A 15,414-nucleotide genomic window follows, 5' to 3' on the forward strand; every position below is an offset into this window, starting at 1 on the left:
TCCTTGTTTATTACTCTAAGTTTTTCTTTTCTAAAATGAAATGTATATTACCGATGGATAATCTACTTACTTGTTGTGTTTCTGAGAGTTGTAATGTCAGATTCAGTGATCGCTTCTCACACCACCAAGTTGAAGTGTTATTGATGTGTTATTTTCCAGGTGCCAATTTACCAGAAAAAGCTCGAACTTTAAGTATGGGGAAAGAAAGTGTGCGTCAAGCTAGCATGAAAGGACGTTCTAACCAGGGAACACTTCTGTCTGGATGTGGAAAAGTAGCAGCCTGGCTGTTAGACTCTGAAGGGATCCACCAATGTAATAAAGGTATGCTGAGAAATCATTTATCATTAATGCAAAAAGGCATATGTGATGGTTACATTTTAAAATAGGTAATAAAAGTTTTTTTTTTTTTTTTTTTTAATACTATCTCCATCTTTTGTTAGGAAGTAAATACTTTTACATATTCTTATGTAGGTTAATTTTTGTCACATACAGAGAACATATTTTTAACCATGTCATCATTACAATAATTTTAATATAAATATCTTAAATCTCTGATCTTTAATTGTTTTCAAAACTGGTAATTTTAATGAACATTATTTTGTCTATATGGATGTTTTTAACCAAAATAATGTTGTTTCAATACTGTCAGGTTGTTTTGATATGTGATTATTGCAAAGAGAATAAACCTATTGAAGACTAGTTTTTCATCTTTTATCTCGCATACTTATATTTTATCTCTATGGATCTGAATGTTTGCATGAATACTCTTTATACAATTCTGGTCAAACTAGTTGCTGAGGGGTTTTTGTGTATCTACTTATCAATACATCTTTGCACTTTTGAGCAATTTTTTGTTGGTTAGTCTGGGTTTGTTTTTGTTTTTCTTTTTAATAAATCTTAATATTCTAAAATCTATATTGAAAATTAGCGTTCATTGATTGTATCAAACGTCTTGGATTTGAATGTGTACCTAAAATTTGGGTCTGAATGTCCTCAAAGATCTTTTATGTAATGTGATTTCATTTGGTCTGTTACACTTAAGCATTTTCATTGCTATGACATGAATAGAAATTGGAATCTTAGGAAGATTGCCATCATTCCAGTAATTATAGCAGTTAAACTCGTCAAAAGGAATTTCAAAAACTACCTGGCAAATATACCTGGTGAACCAAGTCCAAGAGCGATACTAATAATCGCATTTAAAAGAACAGTTAGAATCTTAAAAAGACCTCTCTGTTGGAATGCATGAGGTAGCAGGCGAATGTCTGGCATCCGGTAAAATGCCCCATCCCCAGCATGAATAAAATAAGACAATTGAAAGAGAAAGCGTGATTGGATTTCTTTTATTTTGTGTAAATTGATCAAGTAGTTTTATTTTTAAATACGAAAGTCAAATTTCATGAGTATCCGAGGAGTTTATTGGAACAGTTTTGAGAAAAATTTCAAGAAACAAGGGAGATAATTCAACAATAATTCATATTAGATTTTTGTTGTAATTCTTATGAATTCTCATTAATTACTTAAAAATGATTTTCTTAGTAAAACTACTAAACCAAATATTTTATTTGTATAGTTTTCCTTATTCTAAAAAGAGCAACTTAAAAGTTTGTACAATTTTTTAAGTATTTTTTTACTTTGTGTAGTGAAAAATTATTAATATTAAATCTATCTGATTTAAGAAGTGTAAAATTCGTCCCGCCACCCCTATGTAACCACCTCCTATAAAGTGTCTTGTCTGTGAGGTCAGCAGAAAACAAAACTTATAACCTTCTCTCACGCTCGTATTCTTTCATACCGTTTAAATTATAATTTCAAAGTTTTATCTATTCTATTAGATTATTTTATATAAAGTTAGATTCGATTCACTACCTTAAACACTTTTCAGCCATATTCATTTCTATAGAGGAAAAAAAGGCATATTTCCTCTTTTGAATTTCTATCTTTTATAGTTAGATATTTGGAGATAGGTATGTGGATGGAGATATATAATCTCCAAATATCTAAATATAGAGATAGAAATTCAAGAGGAAATATGCCTTTGTTTCTCTAAAGAAATGAATATGGCTGAAAAGTGTTTAAGGTAGTGAATCAAATCTAACTTTATATTAAATAATCTAATAGAATAGACAAAACTTTGAAATTATAATTTAAAGGGTAGTATTTGTATCTACAAGATTCACACCTAACTTAACTGATTATTATGAATTTTGCAACTCAGATGTTACGTATAAAAAAAAACCCAAATGTGGGCAAAATGAAGTCTTATGCAAAGAGTGGATGCCCTTTGTTAAAATTCAGATATGTTTTTTTGTTTGTTTGTTTGGGGGGTGGGGTGAAACACGTTTTTAGACATTAATTAATAAATGCTCTCCAAATTTCAGTTTCTTTGAAGTATTTTAAAGAATTTTTAGGAGGCATTATATAGGGAAAATCTTACATCTGAAAATTCAACTGTTTCAGATTTGTATCAAATTTGATCCATAGTCATTAGACACCAATTAATTTTAATTTGTTGTTCTCTTTAAATTTGAGACAATTTCTAAAATCAAAATCATGTAAAAGATTTTTATACATAAGATTTAGTATCATTATATCTTAACTTTAATCTTCAGAGAGGAACATAAAAATGGTATAAAAACTGTTCTGTTTGGTGAACTAATTTTATTCATCCTGAGACAGGTATTCTTCTAGTAGAAATATATATAAGCAGGCACATGTTAAGTAACAGTATTTTTATTTAATGAGACTATTTTTTATTTTAGGTTTTTCAAATACTCCATTAAGCATTTCAGTTGTTGTATATAAATGGATGTCTCGTTCAATGTTTCTTTTCTCACAAGTACTTTCAATTCATCAATTTGTAAAAATTAGTTTCAAAATGTAAGATATATTTGTGTTGATTTGAGAGTGACGTTTACATTCTACAACTAGTTTAAAGAATCTTTACATACTTGATCGTATCTTCATTAAAAGCCAGCAAACCTCCATAAATAACATTATGTATGTAATGAGTAATAACACTTTAAATAAAATTTATCTTGTCTGACTAATTCTGGCACCCTGAAGTTTAAATTGTAAATATTCTTTTGGAACTGCACTAATTTGTTGTTTTCACATCTAATGGTCCCACATGATGTTCTTGGGTGTTTTCGGAAAAAAATTTTTTCCCCCAATATTTTGTTCATTTGGTTATTACCATCTGAAGATGATTCAACAAAGAATCGAAAGTGTTAGTGATGCTTATGAAACATTAATTTTTTGATTTTGACACAAAAGATTATTAGGAAAATCAAAAATATATATATATATATATATATATATATATATATAAAAATATAATCAAGTAGAGAAATTGTTTGCTTAAATGAAATAATACTGCCTAAATAGACACTATTTTGCAAATATAGTTTAAGTTGCTTCATTGTGTTCATTAAAAGGGTGTATTACTTATAGTTGGATCATTTTATTTTAATGTTATTGCATTTTTGTTTTGTTTTTCTAATATTTTAGAAATGAGCCAAGCCCAAAACCACTTGTATGAATTGAAAAACATTTTGGAGAAAATGAAGGACCTTCCTTTAGCAACAGATTCAGTACTTGGGGTAAGGACTATCATTTCTTTTTTCTTTTTCTTTTCTTTTCTTTTTATTTCATTCAAAATTCCTTTAACATATTTTCTTCATGATGCATTCAGCTTCTAAAAATTTTCATAATATTCACTGATGAAAATCTAAGATATCTGGGGGAGAAAAAATAAATTAAAAAAAAAAAAGTGAATGAAAATGAATTCTTGATCTGAATATAGAATATCTTATCGAGATTATAGGTCTGAAATAAAATCTATATCACAACCTAAATTTGTTTGCCTTATTTCCAATAATTTCACTTTAAAATTTTAACAAAATATTTTATGTATATTATTTAATTATATTTTAATAACCAATTTAATTTATATCTATAACAAACTTGTCGTTCAGAGTAAATCATATGGCTAATTAACATTTTTAAAAGTTGATTTTCATAATTCATTCTTGAGCATTGATTTTGAATTCTTGGTTTTACTTTTTTATGTATTCAAAATAAATTTGTAGATAATTCTTAAAACAATCAAAAAAACAAAAACTGCCATATATTTATATATTTTGTTAAAGTACGTTTAGAAATCGGTGACTAGTGAAGCATTTTATCTCCAGATATAACACCGTCTTACACACCCGGTTTTATTTTATTTTATTTTTGTATGAGATTAAGGTAATACACTTTGAATAAAGTTAAATATTGATTTTAATTATTTGTTTTTAATATTAGATACAAAAAGAGCAAAATTCATAAGTTATTTAAAAAATACCTTTTTTCTCGTGTGTGCACTTTAGTAGTAATAGTCGTAGTAGTAGTAGTAGTTGTCGTAGTAGTAATAGTCGTAGTAGTAAAAAAACTGTAATTTAATTCTCCATGTCTCAGATCTTAAGGAAGTGATGTTTCTCCCTGGTCGCTAAAGAGAAAACACTCCTATAAGTACCATGCTTTCATGCACGTATCTTGGATATTTTATGTTATAGAATAAAAGATAGAAGTGAAATGTATAAGTAATTATTACATTTTATGTTTTTTTCTTTTTTAAACCTTTTTTTTTTTTTTTGTTGTTTTTATCAATATTAGCACTCTGCCTGATAGATGTGTGTGTACTTTTTGGTTTTTAACATACTTTAAAATGTTATGGCCTTTATTTAATTTAATTTTTTTAAATATCAATTTTTAAATATATGTTGAGATTAAAAATAAAATTTTTTAAAATAATAAAAATTCAGTTAATAACAAATGTTACATTTGCAGATAATCCTATTTTCTTCCCTTTCAAAGGGTAATACTATTACATTCGGTTCACAAAGTTTGCATAGGTTTAGTGTAATTTTTTTGTTATTTAATTTGAAAACTTTAATTGGGATTTTTAAAGATTAGAATATTTAAAAAAAAAAAAAAAAAATATTGGAAAATCTATATTAAATAATTTTGCAGAGGTAATCACGATCTCGGATTATTTAATCAATGTATTTTTAAATTTATTTTTAAAGTTTAAATCAAAAAATGATTTGGCTTCTATTTCGAAACTCTGCCAACTTTTGTTTCCATTTTTAGATACACGTCTTTATTGAAGTGTATTTTCAAATCTGTAACACTCTTTATTGAAGTGTATTTTCAAATCTGTAACACTCTTTATTGAAGTGTATTTTAAAATCTGTAACACTCTTTATTGAAGTGTATTTTAAAATCTGTAACACTCTTTATTGAAGTGTATTTTAAAATCTGTAACACTCTTTATTGAAGTGTATTTTAAAATCTGTAACACTCTTTATTGAAGTGTATTTTAAAATCTGTAACACTCTTTATTGAAGTGTATTTTCAAATCTAACACTCTTTATTGAAGTGTATTTTCAAATCTGTAACACTCTTTATTGAAGTGTATTTTCAAATCTGTAACACTCTTTATTGAAGTGTATTTTCAAATCTGTAACACTCTTTATTGAAGTGTATTTTCAAATCTGTAACACTCTTTATTGAAGTGTATTTTCAAATCTGTAACACTCTTTATTGAAGTGTATTTTCAAATCTGTAACACTCTTTATTGAAGTGTATTTTCAAATCTGTAACACTCTTTATTGAAGTGTATTTTCAAATCTGTAACACTCTTTATTGAAGTGTATTTTCAAATCTGTAACACTCTTTATTGAAGTGTATTTTCAAATCTGTAACACTCTTTATTGAAGTGTATTTTCAAATCTGTAACACTCTTTATTGAAGTGTATTTTCAAATCTGTAACACTCTTTATTGAAGTGTATTTTCAAATCTGTAACACTCTCTATAGGAAGTATATTGTTGATGATACAGTGACCTCCATTCTCTAACGTTGATGCATAATTTCAATCAATCGCCCAAATTTCAGATTACCCTAAAAATATCTTTTTGATTTACTTTTACAAAAGTCGGTTCAATTCACTACTTACTTTAATGATAAACTGATTCTCCATCCGTTCATGTGGATGTAGTGTCAGCTTATGAAAATACCATTTCAAGTATGACAATCTTATAAAAAAATTTTTAACTGCATTTTAGGAACACTGAAAAAAGGAAAATGCCAAAAATGTAAAAACTATTATCAATTCTATTGTAAACAGTTATTCCTTCATTTCTGCTTCATGAAAAGAAACACTAATAAAACTAAACTAGAACCCTAAAAATCCTTTTACAATAAATGGTAAAATTTTAGTTTAGCAACCTGAACATAACGGGATGAAAAATTGCGTACAGGCAATAAATCTTGTTTTGTCTCATTTTTATTAAATACTAGTGGGGGTACCTGGCGTGGCCCGGGTGAGAAACATGGGTGGGGGGTAAAAAAGTTTTGATAGGTAGGTAGGATCGAACCCGAAGCCCTGAGGTGAAGTTGGAAAATAAAATGTGAAAAAAACATGACACGTTAACCAATCGGCCAGCAGGAAAGAATTACTGAAAGACGTTTGAATTTATTTAAGTAGGAAGAGAATTGACAGGTGCCCTCACCTAATGACTTAATGAGGTCAAGTGGAAATCGTGGAGTAAACATTTTCTGTGAGCGTTATGATTATGGAGACGTAAACAATAGCTAGTCAGCAGTTAACATTTTCTGCGGGACAGTTTTTAATGAGGTCAATAAATCGGTTTGTTTGTTTTTACCCAACTTTGGAGAAAACCAGCTCCCCGTTTAGTAGGGGAGTGTCCAGACGAAAGCAATTGTTTGATATGACGCTAAAAAGCCGACATTGACCAAACGTTTACATCACTTTCCGGAGACCACCGGGAACCACCGATTTGAATCCAGTTTCGCTATATTATACTGAAAAGCGAAAGATACACACAACGATCTAAAAATCTGAAAAAAATAGCACGTGAAGTCGGGCAAATTAAATACACACACAACCCCCAATAAAAAAACACTATAAAACAACCAAATCAAACACTACAAACTAGCAATTGAAGATACAAAGAGCTTGAAGAATAAAAACCTTCTACAAATAATTAGATGCAACATGAATACTATTTCCAAAATAATTGAATTTGGCATTGAATACTCCAAAAAGGGATGATATGCTATAAAACAACCAAACCAGACTCTGCAATTTCTTGAAAGAAGTAAATCTTTTCTCCAAAATATAAATCTATCTAATAAAAAAAAAATTTCAACCATAATCTTTTACAAAACTTCCTCTAAACTCGCCTCGATATACTGGAAAGTAAAGAATACCTATTCTATTAAGACAAACTCCCCCCTTAAAAAAAAACATTTATTTGGCCTTAAATGACCTTGTTGTTGTTGATAGGCCAATAAACCGAACAATCAATTTTGTGACCAAGAAATATCAAAAACATTGTTTTTATGTTTCAACCACCACCTATAACCTCTCTCTCTCTCTCTCTCTCTCTCTCTATATATATATATATATATATATATATATATATATATATATATATATAGAATGTCATAACTTTCATTCTACAAAATCGAGGTTTGTTTCTGATTCATCAATTTTTAAGTAACTTTGTATTGAATACAGAATTACTTCCCTTCGGTCTACTTTTCACTTTTTTTTAAAACGATGATGCAAAATCTTTTTTACATTTCCGTCACATATTTTATTAATACAAATAAAAAATAATCCATGGCAACACTAGTATTATTATATAAACATTAGTAGTTTATTTCCAGTGATTTTGTAGGTGATATCATCAGTTTCATGTATTATTGAATGAATAGTAACAACTTTTTATGAAGTTTTTAATAAACAAATGCATAATTATTGTAAACACATATGTGCAATATCATTTTTTTTCAGATGTAAAATATTTTTGGTCCCCCCAACAAAAGGAGGATGGACCTGTAAATTCACTCTTGTCTGTTTGTCTGTCCGCACTTTTCTCAATAACTACGCCTTAGAATTAAAAAAAAATTTTGTAGGAACATTAAACATGATATAAGTAAAATAAGTAACAGAATGGATTTTTTAGGGGTGCCTTTCCGGTTAAAATGGCGAAAATTGACACTTTCATGCTTATGAAAAAAAAAAAAATGTCTTGGATTTTTATAAAACTTTCTGAACAGTTGTAACTAACTGATTTCTATATAATTTTGTTTGTCGCGATAACTCTTTGGTGTGCCCCAGGGGCTCTTTTAGGGCTAATAAAAACACTCCATTTTTGGGACTATTTTACCATATTTGTCCAAAATTTTTCTGTGTATGTCTATTTAGCAGTTTTGCATGGTGCTGAACTCAAATTTAAATATGTTAAGGCCTTGGGGACTTTTTGGGTTAAATGGGGGTGGGGGCAAATGTTGAACTTAGTTTTTTTTTTTTTTTTTTTTTCCTCATTCACTGTGCACTCATGCAGGGACCATGCATGTTTCAGTTGTTGACTTTTGAAAATTAATGATCTATAGAAGTACATTGTAAGATATATTAAGCATATTTAGAAATTCCGTTTCATTTTATTGAATTCTAGTTAATTAAGAACTTTTATGATTAAAATGTTAAAAGCAAAGAGAAAAACGAAACAATACATTGAATACAGAGATATCTTTCATATATATATATATATATATATATATATATATATATATATATATATATATATATATACTAGCGGGGGTACCCGGCGTTGCCCGAGTGTTTGTTTCCGGGACGGGGGGGGGGAGTTTTAAAAAATGTTATGGTAGGTAAGTAGGAAGGATCAAACCCGGAGTCATGAGTAAAAGTAGGAAAATAAAGTGTGAAAAAAAAAAAAAAAAAAACATCTGCAACGTTAACAGTTCGGCCACCAAGAAAAGTCCATTCCAGTTGTTTAAGAAAAAAAAAAAACGACTACAGTAGGTCGGCGCGAACGTGAAAATATAATGTGAATTGTCCAGCATGCTAACCACTACACCACAGAGCACTGCAGCTTAGTTTAGTGATTTTAAATAACTTCACATGAAAGAACTACGAAGCCAAACCGGTGTTCTCTTCTCAACTGTTCCTTGTGAACGATCCCCAAACGGTGTTAAGTGGTGGCAGGGGGAGGAGGAATTTATGAGAGAGAAAATATTTTACCACTTCCATTGATCTTAACCGATTTTGGCCGTGACTTCTCAGCAGAAAAAGTATAGAAATCTAAGATTATCGAGGAATTTGAGAAATAATAAGCCTATAACACACCTCAGATATTGTTCTGCCGTTTGTGCATATTATATTTGCATGAAATATCTTGATTTTTAATCCTATTAAGGTCAAAATCCGACGGGAAAAAATGAGTTCATTTTATTTATATAGAGATAATGGTCAGTAACCCCTCATATGTTTGGCTTAAATATATTTTAATACAAGTTACATACTTAACTTTGTTTCATCAGTCATGGCAAATATTGGTCTGTATTAAAAGAAAAACTGCATGGCCCTGTTAGTTGGATATTAGAATACACCAACTGCAGAGAGTAAATTTGAGATAGGAATTTGGAGGCTGGGGATTAAGCATCTTCACCTCCCAACACACCATTTTGACCCTTACATAAGTTGGATGGATGATTAGTGAGATCTGATCCGATCAATCCACTAGTAGGTTAGATCAAGCCTTATCAACTATTATTAAAGAACAAAAAAACATGGAAAAACAAAATACAAAACAGTAATTTTCCTCTGGAAAATAAAATTACAAAATATTCTAACTACAAGAAAATAGAAGCCACTGACTAAGGGTTAATCAACAAGTATAGAATTCAAACTCTGACATGGCTGCAAACTAATCCTTTATTCACTTAAGCTTTGAAAAGTGAATAAATCCAGTGACAAATGCTCAGGGTTTCTTATTTGATTGAGTATACTGCTTGTGTAGACCTGACTGTTAAGGCAATTGGGTTTCTTCCTTGACAGGTCCAATACCAGGCTCTGAGGTGGTTGGGGAGCAGAAGCAATGAAAAACAAAAATAAACTCTGATAAAGCAAAATAAATAAAATTAAAAAAACAAAAAAAACAAACAAGTCATATCTGATTTGGAAAATAAGGAAAACATAGAATTCCCCAGATTCTACATAGAGAAAGAAACTATCCCTATCAGTCCAAAAATCTAAATAAATTTACTAACAGAAATTGAAACAAAGATTCAAAGTGAGAGAATAGAAAAAAATGAAAACTTTCTATAATCTCTATATCAAAACTAGTCCACATAAATTAAATGAAAAGGAGTCATCAGAAGTAAAGAATTAGCACTTAGAACCCCTGAAGAAATTCAGAATGAATTAAACAATCAAGGAGTTATCAACCATGAAAGAATTTTTATAAGGAAAAATAATGAAAAGATACCCACAAACACATACATACTCACATTCAACATTCCCCAATTCGCATAAAAATATCAAAATTGGATATAATATAAAACCTATAGAAATATGCATTCCAGATACATCTGCAGGGGTCCCTCCAGATGCGCCAATTGTGGATGAAAAGAAGCAAATCCCAATGAAGAAGAATGCCATGAGATCGAATGCACAAATTGCCAAGTGGATCACCCTGTCTACTCCAAAATATGCGAATGCTGGAAAGAAGGAAAAGAAATGAAATACAAAGAAGTATATCCTACCCAGAGATGAAAACTGTAGTTGAAGGATGCATGAAAATAATACCTATGCAAAAATAGTAGGAAAAACCAGCACCTGCAACCAGACTGATAAGTACAATGAATTTATAGAAAAACTGGAACCAAACGAATAGCAAACTTCAAAAAAAAAAATTAAAATTCTACACCTCCAAAAATTAAAGAAACCAAAACCCCCAAAATTACAAAAAAATATTAATCTCTAACCAAACTCAAATTCACCCACTACTACTGAAAAAAACAAACCTGCTGAAGATCAAATCTAACCAAACAAATTAGCAAAATCCTCAACACTTTCTCTAAAAAAAATAATAAAAAAAAAAAAAAGAAGCAAACCTGCCTAAACGAAAATAGGGAATGTCCAATAATGATCAAATTGAACAAGCCAATGAAATGGAGACAGAAAGTTCAAATCAGCAAATACATCAAAACCAAAGAACACTCATTGATTATTGTCCAAACTAAAGAAAAAAACAAGGCCAAGATAAAAGACCTCGATCTAACACCAGAACCTCAAACCTCAAAGTTAAAACAAAGACTCAAGCAGAAGACAATCCAAAAGTAGAGGAAATAGAAATACGCAACCGACTTTTACACCAACAACCACAACTCCAAACAGATTTGAAAAAATGGACACAGAAGAACAAAGATCAGATACTAATGACTAACAAAAATGAACAAACTGAAAGGAAAAACAAACAATAAAAAAAAATGCATAAAAATACAATAGAATTGCTGGGACTTGAAAAGTGAACATAAATGAACTTCTCATGCTCCAAACAAATATATATATATACATACACACACGCATTTTTTAAAATTATATTTGACTTTGACCTGAGATTGAGGCTGCTATATTTTAATGAAATTAATTATCAAATATTTTTCATGACCTTTGTTTATCTATTTTGTATTGTTTATAAATATTTGAACCATCTTATATGTGCATCTTGAAAGTTTTTTTTCAATCTTTAAAACTATATGGGAAGAAGAAAAAAAAACTTAGTCCCAAGTCCTTTGTTGGAAAATTCATTTGCTTGTAAATCGATTAATTTCTTGTAATCACTGTTAGTTTCCAAGAATTTATGTTAGCCTTAATACCTTTATAGAGATCATTATTTATTTACTATGAAAAAGGGTCTTCCATATTTTTTAAAAAAGAAAAAAAAATTTTTTTCAATTCAAAACAAATAATCTGGTTTTCATTAACGAACATGATCTGTGAAAGTTTTCCCAATAACAAAAATGGTAATCCCTATATATGAGGCACAGTTTTTTCCCCTCTGAGCCAAAATACCATCGGTTTACAATAACAAATACCATATACAAATTTCTTATATCTAGCCTATTAGCCACTATCTTATGCAACTTTATAAATACTTTTCTGACACATTCAGGTGTTCAAATAAAATCCTAAATTCCTTCCGAGGAGCTACACCAGCACTATCGCATTAACCTACAGAGGTAGTAGCCCCGATTTTTTTTTTTTTTTTTTTTTTTTTTTTTTTTTTTTTTTTCTGTACCCTATTGCTGAAGTTCTGTTACTGATCCCCATAAACACTGCAGAGATTTATACACATGGTATGGATATTGTGGCTACACCCTTCGTAATTGATTCATAAACTAATAGCTCAAACGTTAAATTCCCATTTGTCGATTTAAAAAATAAAAAATTCCCCTTATAACATTTCCGCTATTCTGATTGGCTTAGATCAGACAAATCCCTTATTCCAGAATGCCATTCTGTTAACTAAACCGAACATGCAAGCCATTATCCAATATGGTGTCTACCGATACAGGAGGCAGGCAGAATTATTTAAAAAAAATTTTTTAATTTGAAGTTTTAATATTTAAAAAAGATTATGCCTTGCGATAAATGCGTATAACTTTTTGTGTTTTTTTTTCTCCATTCTTCTATTTATTTATTTATTTTTAATTAAAACAGTTTTATTACTTTTTTTCACGCTTTTTATTTGTTTTCGTTTTTTTTTTTTGTTTTTTTTGTTATCGATATGAAATGATAAACCTTCATTTGTTTTTTTTGGGGTGTCACAGCTACAACAGCTAAATGTGATTTTTTTCCCCCCTCTCTCCACCTGGGCTGCCTACTGCATTCCGATAGCTGTTCTTACCATGAGGAGTTGGGGGTGTCTATTCCGAAACTGATTTGTAACATAACCTCAACATGAAATATCTCCAGAATAAAAACTCGATTAAACCTAGAACCCCATCTTCCAGCGTAGACCCCTACTACCAGGTCTCCTTCTCCAATATCAGGGGTCTACGTTCCAACCTTCCAGAGGTTGAAACCCAATTACAGGAGACGAAACCGGACATATTATTTCTATGTGAAACTGGAATAGGGCCGACCACTTCCCTAGATGAGTTCATAATTAATGGATACTCCAATATAACAGCTAAATCTGACTCCCAAGATCGCCATGGGCATGGAATATGTGCCTACATTAAGGATGGCTTCCCATGTGGCAGGGATATCTCTAGAGAAGATCCTAATTTACCCTATATGTGCTTCAGGGTTGCACTTGCTAACACCACTGCATTTATATTTGCCCTCTATAGGCCCCACAACAGCGGAGTTACTATCTTTAAGAGCATATCTGAGAAAATAGACCACATACTGTCTTCACATCCCTCGGCTAACATCCACATCTGTGGTGACTTCAACGTCCATAACGTGGAATGGCTGACCCATTCAAATAAGACAGATGATGAGGGGAGGTTTTGTCATGATTTTGCCATTGCTTATGACCTCACTCAGATTGTTCGCGAACCCACCCGTGTGCCCGATACACCCAATCAATATGCAAGCCTCTTAGACCTTTTTCTTTCAACTTCCCCTGAGCTATGTTCATGTACCGTTCATTCTCCTTTAGGATCCTCCGACCACTCCGTCGTATCAGTTAAGATAAAAACAAAATGTAAGAAGCCATCAGACGTACCCCTCCACCGTACTGTATACCGATACTCTATGGCTGACTGGGATAGCTTCCGTACATTCATATCTGATTTACCTCTGCACTCCATGTTTAAAAAGGAAGTGTCCTCTATAGTAACAGATCTGACCGAATGGTTAATTGTAGGCATAGACCAATTCATACCATCAAAAAAATTCCAACAAAAACCTAACAGCCAGCCATGGTTCTCCCCAGAATGTGCTGCTGCTATCGCGCACAGAAATCACTTTTTCCATAACTACCAACGTAATAGATGCACTGAGACTAAAGCTGCTTTCAGGACTGCCAGCAACCACTGCAAAAGAGTAATAAAAAATGCAAGAGAGCTATATGCCCAGTCTGTTAAATCCAAGGTAGCTGATCAGCGGCTTGGTTCCCACCAGTTTTGGCAAATAACAAATAGGATCCTGAACAGAAGTGTGCGTTCTATCCCAACCATTATCAATGGACCAGAGGTCATCTCGTCAGCGTCAGACAAGGCCAAACTATTTGCAAAGAACTTTGCAGCTAATTCTACCCTATGCGACGAAGGCCATCAACTCCCCATATTTCCTCCTATAACACAGAACAAGCTAGGTAATATACAAATATCCGTGCATGAGGTCGCCAAGCTAATAAAAAACCTAGATTCCAGTAAAGCAACTGGCCCTGATGGCATCCCAATTATAGTGTTAAAAAAGCTTCAACCAGAACTTGCTCCCATACTTACGAAACTATTTAAGCGCTGCCTTAAGGAGAAGTGCTTTCCGACCCCCTGGAAGACCTCATCAGTTTGCCCTGTATTTAAGAATTCAGGTGATAAGTCATCTCCCTCTCAATACAGACCAATAAGTCTTCTCTGTGTTATGAGTAAGTTACTGGAATCAATATTAAATAGAGAAATAGTCAACCACCTCAGCAGAAACAACCTTCTTAGTGACACACAATATGGTTTCCGCTCTGCAAGATCTACCGCAGATGTGCTGACGGTTATATCCCACAGGATTAGTGAATCTCTTGACAAAGGCTTCCTTTCTAGGGCAATTGCTCTTGACATATCAAAGGCCTTTGACAAAGTATGGCATAAGGGTCTACTTCACAAGATTTCCAGCTACGGTATAACTGGAAATGTTTTCTCAATCATTAAATCATTTCTCTCCGATAGGCTCATAAGAGTAGTAGTAGATGGACAAAAATCGGAGGCCTGCAATATAAATGCTGGAGTCCCTCAGGGGTCAATCCTCGGCCCAACTCTCTTCCTGATCTACATCAATGACCTCCCTAAACACATACTTAAATCATTCGTTGACATCTATGCTGATGACACGACCATCTACGGCAACACATCAAAGGCTGTAAATGACGAAGTTCTCTCGGATTCTCTCTCCTCTGATCTCGAGCGCGTGGTTCAGTGGGGGAAGATGTGGCTAGTTACCTTTAATGCATCTAAAACCAAACTCCTATCCTTACATCATCAACGCTCTGATCCCCAGCTGGTATCAATTGTGATGGATGGCTCTCGTCTGGGTGAGGCCCCGTGTTTTGACAAGCTTCTGGGTTTGACCTTTACTCCTGATCTGAAATGGAACACGTACATCAAGTCTGTTGCCAAGGTCGCAGGAAAGATAATGGGATCCTTCTACCGCTCCAGAAGATATCTCACTACTGATTCAATTCTCTATCTATATAAAAGCCAAGTACGGCCAAGGATGGAATACTGTTGCCATATCTGGGCAGGAGCTGCCAAAAACAGCCTATCATGCCTTGACAGAGTACAAAATAGACTTCGTGGTTTAGTGGGG

The 15,414-nt window shown here is 31.9% G+C and overlaps 1 protein-coding gene across 8 annotated transcripts in view; it reads left to right on the top strand.

Moving 5' to 3' along the window:
* The window catches only part of LOC145292188 (oxysterol-binding protein-related protein 6-like), a 311,645-nt gene that overhangs the window by 184,622 nt on the left and 111,609 nt on the right, over positions 1-15,414 (top strand). For all 8 annotated transcript variants that reach the window (XM_080138481.1, XM_080138486.1, XM_080138483.1 and 5 more), the window contains 2 exons: positions 160-321; positions 3,511-3,602. In XM_080138481.1, the coding sequence (XP_079994607.1) occupies positions 160-321; positions 3,511-3,602 (254 nt within the window). The remainder of the gene's footprint in view (positions 1-159; positions 322-3,510; positions 3,603-15,414) is intronic.

Source organism: Euprymna scolopes, chromosome 13 (assembly GCF_053919585.1).
Source record: "Euprymna scolopes isolate OS-2025 chromosome 13, ASM5391958v1, whole genome shotgun sequence".
NCBI lineage: Eukaryota > Metazoa > Mollusca > Cephalopoda > Sepiida > Sepiolidae > Euprymna > Euprymna scolopes.